The 20,883-nt window shown below is 38.1% G+C and overlaps 1 protein-coding gene across 3 annotated transcripts in view; it reads left to right on the top strand.

Annotated features, from left to right (window-relative positions):
• Positions 1 to 7,617: 7,617 nt before the first annotated feature.
• LOC106879774 (uncharacterized) overlaps positions 7,618 to 20,883 on the top strand; it is a 33,656-nt gene continuing 20,390 nt past the window's right edge. The window contains exon 1 of one of the 3 annotated variants that reach the window (XM_014929470.3): positions 7,618 to 11,130. In XM_014929470.3, coding sequence (XP_014784956.1) covers positions 9,916 to 11,130 — 1,215 coding nt within the window. In that variant the 5' untranslated portion in view covers positions 7,618 to 9,915. Of the gene's footprint in view, positions 11,131 to 17,382; positions 19,374 to 20,883 lie in introns of those variants that run through there. The other 2 variants (XM_089363526.1, XM_014929472.3) reach the window with 2 other exon arrangements.

Genomic DNA, 20,883 nt, shown 5'->3' with positions numbered 1-20,883 from the left:
TGGGTCTACTGTATAAACGCCTATATAGGCTCGTGAACCCGGGAGTAGGGGCTGGGTTCTTAAACTATAGGGCTTCCCCGGCGGCACATGCCACATCATTGCATAGTATACGTCAACAAATATTAACAGTACTTCTAAATTCTTGACATAAACATGATCAATGGACGCATGTATCCATTCTTCATCATCATCATCACCATCATTTAACGTCTGCTTTCCATGCTGGCATGGGTTGGACGGTTTGACAGGAGCTTGCAAGCCAGTGGATCGTGCTAGGTTTTACTATCTGCTTTGGCATGGCTTCTATGGCTGGGCGCCTTTCCTGATGCCAATCCCTTTACAGAATGTACTGGGTGCTTTTTACGTGACACTAGAATCAGCAGTAGCAAGGTCACCAGGTAACTTGCAAAAAAAAAAAAAAAAAAAAGAAAAAGAAAAAACCTCAACTGAACAAGGGAGTAATATTGAGAGTACAAATGTCATGTTTTCAAAAGTTCTGAATTAAAATCTTCCACCAAACCTTAGTCTAATTGAAAGAAACACAGAGCATCTCAACAGAAATATGGTAACAGAAGGGTTAAAGATTTTCAACAGAAATGACAACATCACACTTCTAAAACAAAATATAGACTTGTAAACCTTCAATATTCTTGGTAGTTCGTCTGTCTTTATGTTCTGAGTTCAAATTCTGCCAAAGTTGACTTTGTCTTTCATCCTTTCGGGGGGAGGGGGTCGATAAATTAAGTACCACAAAACATCATAAAGAAGAATGAATAATTATACATCTTCAAAAGTTATTTATTACAGCATTATCCCCATTTTGAGAATAATGCTGTCAAACCCATATTGGTATCAAAATCTATACCAGCCCCTGTTCCAAAGGTCCCAGCTATTCCGTCTAGATTCAAGGGCCCACAACTATTTAACACCTTGCTAAAACATCTGAGGGTTCTCTATGGACTAGGGGTAGATGTTTTCAAGAAACAACTTGAGCTCTTGCTATCCAAGCTTTGGATATTAACCTATATCAAGGCAGGAAACTCAAAAGAGGGCAGCAGTGTTGAACTCCCTCCTTCAGCAAATGCCAATCACATATAATTGACCATTGAAAGGGTGATTACACTGGCAGTGCTGCAGCATGGCCGCAACCACAGGGCTGAAATGTATAAAAGAATTCAAAGAATTTACTTCCAATCCAATACGCGTTTCTGCTGGATAAATGCCTTAATGTCTTTTGACGCAGTATTTAGGTGCATTTAGTTGGTTCAGCCGCAGTAAATATCCGTCCAAGGTAAACATTCCCATGTAGCTTTGTCCATGTTCAAAGAACATGGGTACAAACTGTTAACCTCCAATTTTATTTCTCTTTGACTTCCAAAAAAATTCTTTTTAATATTTGATAAGATGGATGCCATCGAAACCGGTTATATTTTAAATCACTCACTCTAACAAAAATATTAAACATTCTGTAAAATATATTTTTGTGCCTTTTCAAATTTTAGTTACTTTTTTAACCATAATTTTTGATTCGTATGTACTCTTAACTCCTTTTCAACTATATATATATATATATATAAATATATATATATTGGGGGAGAGGGATTATCACCTAGATATCCAATTAAGTTATACAAGAAGGAATCATTCCTAATAACTGACATTGCAGTATCCTCATAAACAGCTATCAGGGCAAAGGAGATGTCTTAGAGTGAAGTAGCTATTTAGGAATCAGATTATTGGATCCGATTATGAAGGTCATGGAGAAAGTTATGGCTCAATTGATTTGTGATAAGATTGACCAAGATGAGATATTGTATGGCTTCATATCCAGGAAAATACCACAGATGCAGTCTTCCTTATGAGGAGGCAACAGGAGGTGAAATGTTTGGCTCAGAGTTGAGGGCCCGCTTTACGAGACCCTGGGTTTACGAGTTTTATTTTATTATAAATTTTTCAAACACAAGATCCAAATTTTGAACCAAGTGCAAAAAAAGTTTCTACCACCATAACAAATGCTTCTGCATGTTACTGAGAAATTTATTGAGAGCGAATAAAAGCTTCTTCTAATCAAACAACTCTACACTTGTGTGTAAGTACAGGCAGAGGCATTTGGTTAACAAAATGGTTTCCTAACTCTAATCATGTAGTCTTGTGTGGCACCATGTGTTTTGTATAGCCCTGGGCCAACCAAAGCCTTGCAAATGGAAACTGAAAGAAACCCATTGTGTGTGTGTGTAGTAATGTAAGTGTTAAAAAGTATATTATTAAACTATGCTTTACATAGTGAAAACATTCTGATACGGAACTCAATGCAGTGATAGTTGTGTGCGGCCCAACCTGGAGCAAAACTCAGAGTAGATTATCAAATTCTGATATAATAAATACAGAGACACACACACACAACATTTGTGTATAATTATGGGTATGTGCGAGTATGTGCATATATGAGTGCAGTGGTGGGACCCTGCGCCATTAGAACTTGCAGGTGGGACCCTTTAGTCTCCTGGCAACCAATATTTTTAGACCCAGTCCGCCACTGTATGAGTGTATGTATATGTCTCTTCCTCTCTCTCTGTATATATATATATATATATATACCGGAGTAAGCACATGAAATGTGCAACAAGGTGGAAAAAAGAGTACTCAAATATCTTGTTCCAGGATAAGAAGGCGCTTAACCAAAGACGCGAACTTTTAAACACATGTAGGCATGCGTCCAAATTTAAAATGTCTACATGTAATATTCCATATGGGTAAAATTTTGGACTATGATCGACTCCTTATAACCATTGTGCAATCTGACTATATATATATATATATATATATATATATATATATATATAGGTTACTTGGAAAAGGACGCGTGGCGTTCGGAGTACATAAAACAGGGGACAACTGATGAAGGGAATGTTCTTTATGCTGCATGTCTGTTTCTCTGTTTGTTTGTTGTTTTTGTTGTTTGAAAAAAAGTTCGTTTTCTATGCTTTTGTTTTTTATGTTCTCGTTTCTCATTCTGTCCACGTTTTTTTGATGTCCTGTACCCATATATGCATGTATGTATACATATATATGTAGGTATGTACATATATGTATGTATATATTTATATATTATTTATATTATTATTATTATAATATACAGACGATACAAAGAAAACAAGGATGTATCATGTGAATATGTGTGTGTGTGTGTATATATATATATATATATATATGTGTGTGTGTGTGTGTGTGTGTGTGTGTTACTTGAAGATCATGGTGGTGGTGTCACTGATTTTTCCCAGTCGCATTTTCCCAGCCAACATTTCCTAGTCACATTTTCGTAGCCGACATTTCTCGATAGCAGTTTTCTCCCAGCAAGACTACTTTAGACAATATTTTCCGTTTTTATTTGCAATAATTCTATGAAAATTATAATTAACACAAGTAATCAGTAAGGAAGAAGATTACATGACGGAAAATGTTTTTATTTTGTTATGTTTAATTAAGGCTGTAAATAAATTATTTTAACTGTAAAAAGGTTATCAAACAGTTAACATTACAATTTCTCTTTATAAATACGTCATAAGATTTAAGATTAATAGCGATAAAAATTATCAAGTTATAAAGTTTGATTCATTTAGTATTTGCTTCCAGGAATATTCGAGAAATATTCGTTTGCTATAATTGAGTATTAACAAATTTTATGCTGGAATATGGATAACAACGTTTCATACATCGCAAGTATCAGAGGCAAGGAAAAAGCTTGCAACAATGGCTATGTTTATGGGTTTGACAAGAAAAGCAAGAAAGACGACCAGCTCTTCTTTTACCTCTGCGAGAGACAAAGATACGAGCAATGTCCATCGAGAATCCATGTAAAACATGACACGGTGGTGAAACGCATGCATCAACATAACCATGCTCCAAATCGATCAAGGAAAAAAACCTTGAAAATAGCTTCTGAGATCAAAGATCATGCGGCCACTTCCGCGGAACCGTTCATAAATACCATCATAGCAGACAGGACAACTCATATACCAGCCTCTGTTGCAGCAGCAGTAATTATACCAAATGTAGGTACTCTGTTTACTTTGCCTGTTCATTCACACAGATACAAAATACTATATATATGTAAATACTATATATATATATATATATATATATATATATGTAATGTAATGTCTTTTTGTTGATATAGACACACGTACGCAGATGTGTTTATATACATACATGTACCTGTGCGGCTGTAATGGTCTGTCTTGGCTGGGATATCGATCGCTGGGAAAAGCGGCTGGGAAATGCGTTACATTGTGTGTGTGTGTGTGTGTATACATTTTATATTGTCGAGAGATATTCTTGCTTTTGGCACAACCGGTCTATTTTTCTTTTAGAGTGTATCCTTGTTTTTCCTGACTTATAGACTAACTGATCACACACACACACAAAGATGTGTGTAATTTCATTTATGTACCTGGAAATTCTACGAACAAATTCTGCTCATCGTATCAATGTTAATATGTATGTATGTATGTATGTATGTATGCGTGCGTGCGAGTGTGCATGTCTATACGAGTTCCTGTTTATGTGTTCTTGTCTGTGAGTGCTTGTATCGATGTTACTGTGTATATATATTTAAGCGTCCAACCCATGCTAGCATGGAAAATGAACGTTAAACGATGAGGATGATAAATGATTATATATATATATATATATATATAGACCTTTTGCGATGAAATCTCTTGCTATATTGGTAACGATTACATGTTTTTCTATGAACAAATATATATATATATATATATATATATATATATATATATAGAGTTATTAATATTTCTAAGTCTCTCTAAAGGGGATATTTAATAACTTTATTAATAGTGACTTCGAATGCCACATACAAGTGTGTGTATGTTTTTATATGACTAACATTTTGAGGTTACTTACAATACCAAAAAGCTTCCACAACCATGGTTCCAGGTTCATTTCTACTGCATGGCACCTTCATCAAGTGCCTTCCACTATGATCCGAGGCAAACTAAATATTTGTGATTAGATTCGTGTGGGTCAGTCACAATTTGATGGGGCAGATTTTTTTTATGGCCAGATGCTCTTCCTTCTATCACTTCTCATCTGATTCAAAGCAGGTAATATTTCTTTTCTAGTTCAGACATGGTTGTAAATGGAAAATTGCAAACAAATGATACTGTTTGTATAATGGGATTGAACCTGCAATCACTCGGTTGTGAAATGAAACACTTAACCATACAGCCATGACAGCACCTCTCTGTCTGTCTGTCTCTCTCTCTTACATACATACACACACGTTCTTTCTCTTTTCCTCCCTCATCTCTGTGTGTGTGTGTATGTTTCTGGAATCTGAGGAAATATTTCTTTCATATTTTTGCAGAATGCTAGCTACAGTACCAGAAAGAAATTGAGCAAATCTCCAAGAGAAGAACCCATTTCTGATATGGATCCTTTCAGTTCTGAAGTTAGTAAAGTAAAGGTAAGCAGTGTGTGTGTGTGTGTAGGGGTGCAATCGGTTGTTGTTGTGATACAGTGAGTTAAGAGAAATTTGGCTGCTCTTTTTAGCATACTGAATAACTATGTAGGGGTCTCCCTATTGTCTTGTGTTATGACTGGTTGATAACAAGTTGGGGTAGTTGACAGAAGATTGAGAAAGATGATTGAAGACTGAGGTAGGTGACATTGTAGTAGATGACATATTGTGGTTGATGATTATATTGTGTTAGATGCCTGGAGATTGAGGCTGGTGACAGAAGATTGAAGTAGATGATAGAGAATTGGGATAAATAACTGAAGATTGAGGTAGATGACTGAAGATTGACTTAGTTGACAAAAGATTAAAGTAGAAGACTGAAGAATGAGATAGTTAACAGAAGATTGAGCTAGATGACAGAAGATTGAGGTAGATGACTGAAGATTGTGGTAGATAGCAGAAAATTGTGGTAGATGACAGAAAATCGAGGTAGGTGACTGACAATTGTTGTAGATGACTGAAGATTGAGATTGATAAAAAAAAATGTGAGGAAACTGAAAATATTTCCGATATATTTCAGCAATATAGTCGTTTCAACAGAAGAAAGAAAGTGAACAAATGTCCAAGAGTGGAAAATATCAAAATGTTGTCCAGCCCTGTCACGGCTCCCTTCATTCATGAAGTCACTGAATTCAAGGTAAGCAAACAAATGTATAAGGTTAGGTTTTGTAGCTGTTTTTCTTTTTCACTCAGTTTACTTAGTAACCACCAGGCAGTAGGGCACCATCTCCTTGTCTTCACTTGTCATAATGTATGTATGTATGTATGGTACACTGTGTGTATGTATGGTATAGTATGTGTGTGTGTATATATGGTATAGTATGTATGTGTGTGCGTGCACACATGTATATATGTAAAATATAACTGGTGTGTATATAATGAAGACACTAATTTACAACTATCACTCAATGTCAGGACATTCACACTGCATGGTACATTGGACAAATGACTTCTGTATCCATATGAACTAATGGTTCTTAACCTGGATTGTAGTGTCCAGTTGTGGGCATTGTGGGATCACAAGATGGTGGCAAATGCCTAATGGGAACTGGATGTTTAGACAAATTGTGAATGTTCTCAGAAACAAAATATTTAAACTCAGTGGAATCCTTTTATTTTAAATATATTAAAAAAATAAAACAAAAGTCTGTCAGGATTAGAATGTAAGTTGGACATTGTGTTATCAGTGAGTAGATACTTGACTGATGATGTGGCAAGGTGTGTAATATCACTGCCATTAGTCCTCACTTCAGTAATTTCTATAAATAAATTCAACATGGTGCCACTTGTCCTTGCAAATATCGAAAAAGAGGCTCCTGTTTGATGGTTTAATGAAACCTCTAAGTGCAAAATTAGCTACTGTTAGGTTAAAAAAAAAGAATTCACAAAATATGGCGAGGGTGATATTCATGAAAATGCCATTTGTTGAAAGGAGGTGATGAGGTACAGGAAAGAACGACTGGGAAAAGTATGATAGGCTTAAAATGATATCGAATATCCTTTTAGAAATGATTATTTTCTGAAAAACTGGTGGAAGTCTGTAGAGTGACTGAACAATTGTGTCCACTGATTAAATAAAACAATGGAGAGGTGGCAGTGCCGTTTTCAGGCATGGGAACATGGAACAGTTGCTTGGAGGCCACACCACTATAGGCACCCAGTTCTGATCTGTGTACGACAGTGGTTCTCAGCCATTTTTTGCCCATAGATCTCTTTGATTCCAATTTTACTCTACAAGATCCAAATAAACATTTGTTGTTTAAAACAGTCCCATTATATTTTCATAATTAAATATCATTTGGAATTGTATGCAAAAAATTAAAATATTTTGTATATTGTAGAAGTAAAACCAGTTTATTGCACATGAATTTTAACAGCAAAATCTTATGTACACCCCCAAAAAGGGCCATGTGGACAGCGTATATTGTATGCTGTCAATAAGTAAATAGTATGGGGCCTATAATCCTAGTAAGACTGCTCTGGGTGGTGTTGAAATATAAACGATTATTTCCACCTTCCGGCTGAATGTGTCTCTCCGTAGTTATGTCCCTTTATTTTCTTGCCAACTTCGATATTCGCAGTAAAAAAAAATCAATAATACGAGATACCACCGAGGATATTATTTATTGTCTATAGCTTTTAGCACTAGGATAGCTTCAATTTACAGTAATGAGTAATGTTATAAATGGAATCACACATAATTTGATCGACGACTAATTATAGCAATTCTTGCATATATGCAAATGTCGTTCGGTGAGGATGCAGTTTTCAGTTTTAGAAACCAATTTATCACCGATCTTTCACTTTGGGGCTCATAAGGGCTGGTTTCCTGGTGTCATTGGTGTATAGGTTCCCCATCTGAACAGGACGCTGCTCTGTTGCAGGTGAGCTGCTAAATGCTGGAGGAAAGAGTGAGAGAAAGTTGTGGCAAAAGAGTCAGCAGAGGTTCACCATTACCTTCTGTCAGAGCCACATGGAACTTAAGGTGTTTTGCTCATAAACATACACATCGCCCGGTCTGAGATTTGAACCCATGATCCCTTGACTGCGAGTCCGCTTCTCTAACCACTAGGCCATGTGCCTCCACTAGTTATATATGTAATGACTTCAAATTTTGGCACAAAGCCAGCAAGTTTGGAGAGGGGATAAGTCGATTACATCGACCTCAGTATGCAACTGGTACTTATTTTATCAAACCTCAAAAGAATTAAAGGCAAAGTCAACCTCGGCAGAATTAGAACTCAAAATGTGAAGACGGACAAAATGCTACCAAGCATTTTACTTGGCATTCTAATGATTCTTTTCTACTCTAGGCACAAGGCCCGAAATTTTCGAGGGAGCCCTAAACACTTAAAAGGGTGGCCTCATGTATATGAAATTCAAACTATAAAAACCATAAGATAAATTATTAAACACATTGATTAAATTTATTAGGCGAATATTAACAATATTCAGTCGCATTAAGTATGGTTACTCACATACATTATAAAGTACACGTAATTACATAACAGCACTGACGTACGAACACGCACGCACGCTTAATGCACGTTGTTTTTCAACTTCATTCATCTTTTAAATGATTAATATTGAAATTAAAACAAAGATATTTTAATCCGAAGAAACTTCGTTGGGTTCTGTGAATGAATATCTCTGCTGAAATATCGAACACATTGGGACAAGAAACAACTTCACGAAATATATAAACATTTGAAAGTTTATAATAACTTCGACATACCCTCGTAAAAGAGTTTGATTTCCCCATAGCTTCCAGAAAAATGGATATTTGTAATGAAATTTTCTACAAATTCCTTCTAGATAATGTGGATTAAGATTATGTCGGAATTTAACGCAAAAAACAATTGAGGGCGCGCACACATCAGTACTGACAAACACCACCTACCTTAAAATGAAACTTGAAATTTTGAAAAAAATTATGTGATTTGTTTCTGTGTAATGTGTGCGCGCTCAGTATTATATTTTTTTTTACATTAAATTCCAATATAATCGTAATCTATACGACCAGAAAGTTACTTGTACAAAATTTCATTAAAAAATATGAAATTTTCTGAAAGTTATGAGGCAAAAAAGCCAGGGCGGCACAGTTGTGTTGGTATGCTGTAAATCGTTCGGTCAGCTACGTTTGTGAAAGTCCTTCTGTCGTCGTTCGCGATCCCTTCATTGACATGCTCGCTTTACTCCAAGTCGGTCTCCTAGTTTATAAGTTCTGTATTTAAATTTATATGGACGTGATTGAGAAATCCTCCTGAGATACAACAAAATGTATTTCAACGCACGGATCTTGCAAAACCAAATACAAAAACCTAAATATTTGAAAAATAAGGAAAAATAAAATAAAAATATGACCTGATGGTTACGTGTGAAAATCTGGTAGGAATCGAAACCTTTACGTCGAGTACTTGCTTTTTTGGTATGTATTGTATTTTATAAGCTTACTACACTCACAATAGAATATCGTCTTGGATAGAGAGACAAATGCAGAGATACGAGAGGAGGTATGTTGGTTCTTAAAACGATCGTTTGACAGTGACTTTACAATGACAGAGTGTAGCTGTCATTTTTACTGACTGATCGATTTGCCTTGTCACACAGCAGCCAGTCACAAATACACGTAATTAAGTTCACAGCCTTCCTCGTTTACAGCTACAATATGTCATGACGATTTGCTGTCATCTCATTCGTTCATTGATTAAATTTTTAATAATAAACAACCTTTGTTTTCCCTTCTTTTGCCAACCAATTTACTTTGTAATCATTTGACACATGTGCGTCATTACGCGAGCTGTTACTCACGTGATTCGGCTCCTCCAATCAGATGCAGGAGTTTGATATACGACAGTTTCTCGGAAATTTTGGTGATCATGTCGGATGTAGCTGACTCAAAGCCATTATCGTCTTCACTCACGCAATCCTTTATGAATGACTTCAACGCTGATATTGTTAGCGGAACCAAAAGCGATAAAAATGTTCTGTTAGTTGCAGATGACCCTCCTCCTGCAATGAATTCTATAAACTTCATAAACCTAGACGAATGTAGCCAGCTGGCAGGTTCGAGGAACACTAAACGGGTCACCGCCAGTTCTGTTAAATTGTTTCGAGCCTTTTTAAAGGAGACCAATAATGGAAGGACTGATTTTGAAAATTTTGATGAAGAACTCCTTATCAGTCATTTGATAACTTTTTTTAAGCGGGTAAGAAAGCCAGATGGTGATCTGTATACGAAGAATGGTTTGCTGTCGATTCGTTTCGGACTAAGAAGGCGCTTGTTAGACTTACGTAAAGTCGATATTACTAAGCACCCTCGCCTTAATTCAGTTTTTACTGCTCAGATCAATAAATTGAAACGAGAAGGAAAAGGAGATATAAACCATTATCCTCCCATTAGTCAGGATGACATGTTCAAAATTTATAGTTCAGGGATTTTGTCACCCGACACGCCAAAAGGGTTGTTAAGGAAGATTTTCTTTGAGACTGAAATGTTTTTTTGTCGACGAAGTAGAGAAAACCTAAGGGATTTGAAAGGAAGTCACTTTAAAATTGAAACCGACGATCAGGGCAAAATATATTTGACCACAGATTTTGATCCATCGTTTGGTGGTGGACCAATCAAACGGATTTATGAAACTGGCACAGACATATGTCCAGTGAAAGCCTTTCGGAAGTTTTTGCTGAAACGTCATTCTGGCTGTGAGGCGTTATTTCAACGTCCCGTGGATATAATTCCGTTTTCTGAACAGGATCCTTGGTTTTATTGTTCAGCTCTCGGCCTCAATAAACTCGCCAACATGATGAGAGAAATTTCTTCAGAAGCGTGCCTATCCAAGATATATACAAATCATTCCATAAGAGCTACCTCAAAATCGGTCTTTGATCTCGTCTGGAACGGACTCTTCTCGCAGAACTCACCGAATACAATAGCACCTGCCTCTAGTGATGTCAGCAATATTAGTGACATAACTTCTGTTTCAATGGAGAAGCCAAAGCAACGATCATCATCATCTCAAGGAAATGAAACTGATATCGATTTGAAATCGAACTTAGACATACAAGAAATTGAAAGGAAACACGTCCCTGTGGTGAGTTCTTCATTAATACTCATCTTTATAAAACAGACCTCCATCTCTACTTCTTCACCTGTTGGACCTTATTTCTCTTCCACTGTCCTCCAGTCTTTTATGACTCTTGCTCGTCGTAAATTAAGTGATGTCACAAATTTAGTCGGGAGCTGCTTAACTGACATTGATAGACCGATAACAAAAGCAGTCTTAAGACAGAGTCACTCAGATATAACTGGGTGTGACTTAAAGGAGATTAAGCTACTATTTCTAGCAGATTGAGCGACCACTACACTCTTTGACTCGAGTATAGTGATGTATAGAGTGATGCGAAGTTGCGGCTATTATGCCTTTCCGTAATCCTTACTACAAACAATAACTATAACATGTAATGTGCCCACACTCTGGCGTATACCAGCCAATGTTTCATTTGAGTAAGGTGAAGGGTTCCATATATGTTGCTGTTGTTTAGCCCAAGGTCAACTTCACTGAGGCAACCTGTAATCAGCGTCTTTCCGACTGTGACAATCTCGTCTTTTTACTTAAAACGAAATTCAGCCAGTGTATCGAGGGTAAACCCTACCATCTTAAGGGAGGGGGGAGGATCTATTTGTTTTCTTTAAAACAGTGAGGATATAATCTGAAGATGAGTTGACTATTATTTCTAGCAGGTCGAGTGTCTACGTAGAGGGTCGACTTGCAAGAAATTGGGTGTTTAGTGGTATAAAAAAAGTGTGGGTTGTATTGTGATAGGAGGGTGGGCGATATCGGTGTGCGAAGGCCCTATTTATTGTTGTTGGGAGGAGTGGTGGTGTTCAGCTCCGCCAAGTCAACCCTGATCGAGCAGACTTTTTACCAAAGGCATTTCAAACGTGACCATCCCGTCTTTCTTAAATACAGGCAACCGAAGACGTCATCTAACGGAGCCAGTTTAAAGATGAAGGCGTGATTTGAGGGAGATTTAGTTGCTATTTCTAGCAGATCTAGCTACAACGAATAGATGTCCTTTGGACCGAGTGTAGGGATGTATAGGAAAGAGGTATTACCTACACAAGTGTGCTCCCCACCGACTTTGTTTCCTCTTAACTTCCAGAAAAATGGATATTGTTTAATGAAATTTTCTACAAATATGTTTCAGATGGTATAGTTTTTGATTCCATCGGAATTTGTTGTTAAAAAAGTTTTTCCGATGGTAGGGAGATGAGTTTCGGAAAATACACAAGAGTTGGCTCTGTTTTCTCATAACTTTACGAAAAATGGATATTTTTTAATGAAATTTTCAATAAATGCTTTCCAGATGGTATTTATTACGATTATATCAGAATTTAATATGGACCCCCCCCCCAAAAAAAAAACTGGTGGGCGTGCACACATACATACTGACACATCACGAAATGAAACTTGAAATTTCGTAAAACTTGTGACGTGTGTCACGTATGTATGTGCGTGTGTGTTTACCGTTTTGTTTTCATATTGAATTCCGATTTAATCGTAATTTACATTATCTAGAAGATACTTGTAGTAAATTTCATTAAAAAAAAAAGTTACCATTTTTTTTAAAGTTATGAGGAAACAAAGCTGACAAGTGTTAATATTCAGAAACTCCCCTCCCCCGCCACCTCTGTAAACATTTTAAACAAAAATTCCGATATAATCGTATCTACATTATCTGAAGCGTATTGAAAAAAAAATTTCATTAAAAAATATCCATTTTTCTGGAAGTTTTGAGGAAACAAAGTCGGAGTAAGGTGGGTGTAATACGATTCACGTACGATTTAGTAATGTGGGTAAATTTTTACGACTACGCGGTTCCCTAAGTAAAAAAAAAACCCTCGGATTTACCGTAGTGTGTTGATGTGTGTGTGTGTGTGTGTCCTTTATCGTTTACTTGTTTCAGTCATTAGACTGTAGCCATGTTGGGGCACTGCCTTGTATCGATCCCAATAACCGAATTATTTAAGCTTGGTTTCTTTTGCCCCCCCCCCCAAGTTACGAGAAAGTAAACAAACATACGTGCGCGCACATAGACGCACACACGTAGTAAATACAACGGGCTTCTTTCAGTTTCCGTCTACCAAATGTACTCACAAGGCTTTGGTCGGTTCGTGGCTATAGTAGAAGACACGAGCCCAAGATGCCACGCAGTGGGACTAAACGTGGAACCATGTGGTTGGGAAGCAAACTTCTTTCCACACTTCTTACTATAGCAGACCAGAGCCTTGGCGCGCGTGAATTGTTTTTTGTTATCTTTATTCCAACAATGGAGTTATGTATTTTTCTTAGAAACCAAATCCTTCCTCGGAGGAACAATTTAAATAATCTAAAACAGAAGGGAACAGGCAAATGCAATACTTTATTTCAGGGTTATCTCCCCTGCTCCACTTTATCAGAATTAATCACAACACTAACGATTTTTTTCTCCTCATTACAAATGTAATTTTTTAAATGAATATATTAACGATTCTTGGCTCACTACATTATCTATGTTAACACCCACTTTACTGTTTGTTTTTCATACAAAAGGGAGACCCTGAGTACTTCTCCCCCTCTTCCCTTTCTCTCTCTTTCAGCCTTATTCGTTGTTTATAAAGAAAAGAATAGTCTTACCATGTCTAGAAATTGCGTGTTACAGCAATATAGTGGTGGTGGTGGTGGTGGGGTACACACCACACTGCTGTGAATACAGAAGTGGTTGCTGTGTGTGTGTGTTACCTAGACTCTCTAGTGTGAGTATCTAAGATCCACCCTCCCTCCAACATATACTCTAATACTCTGCATGACTCAACATGACCAGCTGACAATAGGTGAAACCTAAGATCTTGATGTGATGTCCTACTTACCACACACAGTGTGTGTATGAGAGAGAGATAGAGGGACTGTATACATCTTTACTCTAAGCATGTGTATCGTATAACTTTTGAAGAAAGAAAACACTGTGTGTGTGTATCTGTGCACCCCCCCCCCCCACCACACACACATAAGCACAAGCAGACACACAAACACACATATCATATATCTTTGGTAGATCTTAACAGACAGTTCATCACTAGTTTTCCAGATGCTGTATTCCAATAATAATATCACCCGATATATTTATTTATCAATAAATATCATTATAGATATTATTTTAATATATATTGATAAAATAAGGTAGCGAGCTGGCAGAAACGTTAGCAGGCCGGGTGAAATGCTTAGCGGTATGCCATCTGTCTTTGCCTTCTGAGTTCAAATTCTGCCGAGGTTGACTTTTCCTTTCATCCTTTCTGGGTTGATAAATTAAGTACCAGTTGCGTACTGGGTCGATCTAATTTGTTACCCACAAACACACATATACACAGCAAGCTTCTTTCAGTTTCTGTCTACCAGATCCACTCACAAGGCTTTGGTCAGCCCTGGGGCTGTAGTAGAAGTCATTTGCCCAAGGTGCTGTGCAGTGGGACTGAACCCAAGACCACATGTTTGGGAAGCAAGCTTCTTCACCACACAGCAATACCTGTGCCTGAACTAACTGATCAACTGCATGAGAGATGACTGTGTCCAACTTTGCAGAATGGTAGTTCAAATATGCCAGTGGCGTATTTGGAAAACAAGCCATTTACTGTGTTTTGTCATGGAGAAAATTTCTCGCTGCTTAGCGCTTCCACCCCACAATATTAGGTTCTGTTACAAGGGCCTGGACGTCCACAGTCTTTATGCTCCCCAAACGACGGAACTTCTATTGGTTGCTCGACATGCTAGAAATAACAGCCACTACTCCCTCATCATGCCCCGTCATCTTAAAAATATAATGTAGTCCTAGATACACTACGCCTGCCAGAAAGAAAATGAAAAGGAAAAAGCGAGAGAGTCGTGACTAGAACGCCTTTGGTCATTGATCTGTTCGATCAGAACTGACCAGGAGCCAAACGGCAGCATGGCCCTCGTTTTGGCTTCAGTAGTCTCATTGTGTTGGTCATTTCGTTGGAGAAAACGGGAGAAAAGATAACGTTCTTGACCGTCTGCGCGGCTGTCCCCGCCATTCCTGGTGTGAACCTAAAGCTTTTCATGACTTATCTCAGAGATTCCTTTAGGAAAGGCACCAACACCTATAACTCCTACTAAAAACATCGCCTTAGAAGATGACAGTAATAATAATCCTTTCTACTGTAGGCACAAGGCCTGAAATTTTAAGGGCGAGGGGCTAGTCGATTATATCGATCCTAGTACTTAACTGGTACCTGTTTTATCGACCGTGAAAGAATAAAAGGCAAAGTCGACCTCAGTGGAGATTGAACTCAGAATGTAAAGCATTTCGCCCAGCGTGTTAACGATTCCACCAGATCGCCGCCTTAGAAGATGACATCAATTATGATCACAGCAGTAATATGTAAATGAAAGTCTAACCTCTGTTCCGAGTTCAAATCCTGCTGAAGTCGACTCTTATCCTTCCGGGACAGGTGGTGGTTTAGCAGAAACATTGTTTCGACTCCTTGCGTTCTGAGTTCAAATCCCACCCTCATACTATTTGGGTGGTCACCTTAACCTGTTACCTCGTTTAATAGCAGAGCCTACTTTTCATACCAAGCATTCGAGTCAGGCTTCGGCGTTTAACCCTTTCACTGCACAATTAAATTTCTTGGTCCTTCCCGTTATGGTGTTATCTACCCCCAAAATAGAATTGCTGGGTACAGTTTTCATATCCTTCGCTTTAAGTATTTGATTCGTGCTCTGTAAAGAAATATTTAATGAAATATGTGGAAAAAGAAAAAAAAGAAAATTTAAAAAATTGTCTTTAGTAAAAATGAGGATTTCTCTGCTCCTTGCAGCATAAGGAAAGGAGCTTTTAGAAAGCTTTTGGGTTAAAACCGTTTTCCGCATTTACCGGTAATAACATTTTGAGCGGAATATTTCTGCTTTCCACATTCAAAGGGTTAAAGATACTTTCTTCCTATTTTGCTACCAGTTTCAGAGACCCTGTAAAATGTCAACGGCAACTTGCCTTTTCCTCTTGACTAAAAGATGAAAAAACAAACAAACAAAACCCCCAATGGTTCACAGAATTTAATTTTGTCCCTGTCCGTCTCGAGTTAAAATCCTGGCCGTCGATAACCCCTTCTTTTCTCGGTGTCCGGGTGAGTTGATGAAACCGACTATACGCCGCCTCTCATCATATTCTCGGTTCTGTACCAGTGGGAGAAACCAATGTATTGACTGGTACCAGAATATGAAATGGATAAAGTTGCCAGGGAGTCAAACCAGCGACACAGTTTCGAACTCCGACTGGAATAGTTTCTCTTCAGTTAGTCCCTTACTTAACTCGTTGGAAGAGCCATGAACATCACAACACCCTCTTTATCATTTCGTATAGTAGTAACACAACATTGGTTTCTTTTTTTTTTTCTTTCTATTCTTTGTTTGTTTGATGAATTGAATTCGGTCTTGCCAGGATTCGAACTCGAATCTGGGAGAGACTAAGTTATTGTAATGAGTTTTAGTCCAACGCTCTGATGTCACAACTGCCTCAGCTTGCTTCTATTTATATTAGAAATTGTTAGCATTATTTGATTGTTTTATTAACACCGCCTCCATCCACCACCACCACCGTCATTATTATCATTACCATCCCCACCACCGTCACAACCATCATCAACACCACCATTGTTGTTATTATTATTATTATTACTACCACTGTTAGTATTTTTATTACCACCACCACAACCACCGCCATCATCACCATCATCATCATCACCATTAACAAGTCGACAGTCTATAACAACAAATATGGCAGCTGGTATTGAAGGTTTTGTTGTTCTGTTTTGCTTTGTGTGTGTTTTTCTTTTATTTTCCTTCATCTGAAAGGAATTCTGATGCTATCATATTTGACTAATATAGTCAGTCTGGTAACATTGTTATTTTGCTAACAATGTGAGGTTTTTCGCCTTGATTTTGTTGTTGCTGTTGTTAACAACACCACCGCCACCACCACCGTAACTACTACTATTACCACCACCACGTAGTAATAGTAGTTGTGGTGGTAGTAGTAATAGTGGCAGAGCATTGTAACTTTTAATTGTTCTCTAACAAAGCACTTGGTATTCCCCCTCCTCTCCGTGAAACTGCACCCAAATGTTATGGTGTATATATATATTATATAATATATTGTATAATATAATATATGTATTATGTATCTCTCAGTTAAATATATCTCTGGGTAGCACGCAATATGTGTATGAATCCAGTTGTTGGTTTTTCTTCCTCCCCCCCCCCCCCCAAGTTCAATTTAAATGTTGTTTCGATGTTAGAGTTGGAAGAAATAAAAAGTCAGGAATGAGTAGGGGGGAAGGGTGAGGTGGAAAAGCTTTTGGTTTAGTAGAAAGAATAAGAATAATAAAAGAGAGAGGGCGAAGCAATAAAGCTAGAAAGAGTTGTGTGTGAAGTAGGTTTGCTGTTGGTAGTTAGGCAGCTGCTGTCTGCTTGCTTGTTCTACTTTCCTCTCGAAACCAACCTACCACCATCAGCAGCCTGCTGTTTGTTGTTGTTTACAGTTAAACTGCTTGTCGATATAACAACCCTGTTGTTAGGCTTACTCAGAGAGGGGCGGCAGTCAGTTGTTGGTGGCTAGCTACACTCAGTACACATCGATTTACTGCAGTCTGACCTAAATCGACCATCACACAGAACGGTAAACAACGCACCACAAGCTCGAGAACATTCGCTGAACGCAGTTTAATACACATGTACTCAAGTTGTGATTTGGTTAGAATATCTCAGCGCCCAGCTTTTCTTCTACTGCTCATATAAAACCAAGTGATATTGTGTCTAATGTCTCATGTCTGCTGTTATTTGAACAGTTTTTCTGATAGTCGTGGTTTAGCAGGTTTTTTTTTCACTTCTCTCCTCTGCACAGACTCGTGTAACAATTTTCATTTGATATATTAAAACCAGTCGAAAGTTTTTGATGTCGAATCTCTCAGGTAAATTTTACTTCACAACTTGACACAACAAGCTAAGTTTATTACTGTATTAATCGGATTAAACAATTTTTTCTGGTTGGCAACGTGGCTGACGCACAACTGGAAAGAAGCTTTGTATAGAGAGTCTGTGTTGTGACATCCAAAATGGCCGACCCTCCGTTCGTTGGAGACCTCAACACATCTGCTGTAGACGGTGGTTTGTACCTCACAACAGCGTTGAACAACGAAGAATTTGAAGGTTTATTAACGAAAGACTCCAAGTCCAGTCAACAGGCTGAGAAATACGCGGTGTTGAAATTCCGTCACTATCTGACCAAGCGAGGTGAACCATTGTCTTTGGAAAATTTGTCCTACCATGTGACCAGTGGTGACATGCCTGCCAAGGAGCGACTTCTTACCTACCTGACCACCTTCTTTAACGATCTCAGACGGACTGACGGCAGTAAATATAAATTCAATGCCCTTAGAAGTATTCGTTACGCCTTAAATCGCTTTACTTTGAAGTTTGGAGTTGATTTTCTCAACGATGCTTATTTGAAAAAACCATTAAATGATGCATGGGTGGCGTTAGGCGAATGCCTGAAGCTGGAAGGGAAAGCTGATGTCCAGCATCACGATATTTTATCGTTGGAAGAAGTTAAGAAAGCATATGCCTGGTGTAATCAAAATCTTTCTGATCCTGATCGACTCCAAAAGAGAGTTTTTATGGATATTTACCTCTACTTTGGACGTCAGTGCCGACAGAATTTACCACACCTGACCAAAGATAATTTCGGCATGGACGTCGATGCTAACAACCAGCGTTATGTTTACTTTATCGATAAAGCCGGCGACACAACCCGTAAAAGTAACACCCAGCTAGTGATGAAAGAACGTGTAGGATTTGTTAATTGTCCCGTAAAGATGTTCCTAAAATATGTTTCCAAATTAGACCCACATTATCCGCGATTCTTCTGTCATCAAAAGCTAAATGTTGACCCGCCCTATCACACAGTTTGGTATACAAAACAGCCGATGGGTGAGAAGAGAATGGCCGAGTTTATGAAATCCATTTCGAACGACGCCGGTTTGTCTAAAGTTTACACAAACCATTGTTTGCGTTCCACACTGCTGTATCTAATGGAAGAAGGTGGGTTGGATGCTAAGGATGTCAGTCGAATAACCTGTAGTCAAGCACCTCACGAAGGATCCATACCCGAGGTCCCTTCACCAGCACAACGTCCCTTACAAACACCACATGTCGCCACTACAAACACGTGGTCCTCACATTCTGGCACTTCACTTCACTCTCGGAATAAAAAATCATCTCAGGTAAGTTATATACTACTCACATTCACCTTCGTCCTCGTTAAACCACCCACCACGAACTTCTCTCTCTCTCTCTCTCTGTACCCAGCAGCCTCAATAACAGTATATATCCACCCCTATTTATATCCTCATTTTGTAAATAAAGGAAGGTAACTCTAACATTAATCTGAGAAGTTGAACAAATTCTGGTAAATTCTTTCCACCCTTTCGAAGTCCTTGAGGTACCCTGATGTGTCTATTATAGTTGTTGCTTGGTTCCAGGTTAGCTCTATTCCTAAAGGGATTCCAACCATAACCATCTCGTCTTTTTTTGTGTGACGGTAAATGTGATCTGAAGGAAATTTGGCTGCTATTTCTAGCAGGTCGTGCGACTCCGTCGATTTGTCTATTGTGGCTATCTTGGTCTAGCTGCTATGGTACCCTGACGTATCTGATACTACCCTAATGCGTTATTCTGTGATAACCTAATGTATCTATGGAACCATAATACCTGTCTTACCCTGATGCATCTGCTCTGGTACCCTAAAATTTCTTGGGATACCATCACTGTGACATCTCGATGCACTTGCTGTGGTACTCCGCTTGTATATACCATGATACCCAAATGTGTCTGATGGTACTCGGATGTACTAACTATGGTACCCCGATCTATTTACTATAATACTCTGATGTTTTTAAATATTCTATTTTCTGTTATAGTTTTTCTCTTACATATCTGTTTACTCAAGTTCTACGATGGTTTCTGTGCTACAATTAATTTGTAGTCCTAACTGTCATACCCTTATATGCTATAGGGGTACCTGGCTAATTGTAACGTATTTTCACAGGTCCAGTTATACCCTTACGTGCCTGTGACATTCCTAGATTGTTGTAATACTTCTGTATTCCGGTGGTGCTCATTGTCTATAGTGTGATAGCTATACATACCCCATAATAATACCCGTATACTATAGCTGTCTTCAACTATACATACGAGATGCAGCGCTATACTATCAGGGAAGCTGTGCTGTTGTCAGTTGATCACACACACGCACACACTGTGCTACAATCGATCCATTTTACTTCTTCACAGTTGAGAGGAACCAGCTGGGTTTTTAGTTCCTCTTCACAACCACCCAACCGATATACCCCTTCCTTAGTGACTCCTGTAGTAGTACTCATACTTTATTTTCCTGTACTTATAAAGGCTTTACACACACACACACTCTACGTTTACTAATTTCTTCTTAAGCTGTTTGAAATTGAAAGAAGTAAAATGATCAAAGTTTGGAGGCAGAAAGCAAGTTCTTGAAGGTTTTTGTGGATTACGATAAAAGCAGAGTTTCTTGTCAGTTTTTGAAAACAAACTGTTATTATTATTATTATTTTGGTTTGACTCAGATTCGGTCTTATTTCTGGTAGAACTTGTGTGGGTAGCTGCTTAATACATATAACCTTAAATATCCACAAGTTTTCAGCAGTCTTTTGGGTGCTTCCCCTCATTTCAGCCCGTGCCTATAGCAGGTCCCCAAAC

Source organism: Octopus bimaculoides, chromosome 15 (assembly GCF_046866305.1).
Source record: "Octopus bimaculoides isolate indiv1 chromosome 15, ASM4686630v1, whole genome shotgun sequence".
NCBI classification, from domain to species: Eukaryota; Metazoa; Mollusca; class Cephalopoda; order Octopoda; family Octopodidae; genus Octopus; species Octopus bimaculoides.
Note: the sequence above shows the minus strand (reverse complement) of the source record. Positions and strands in the feature narration are given on the sequence as shown.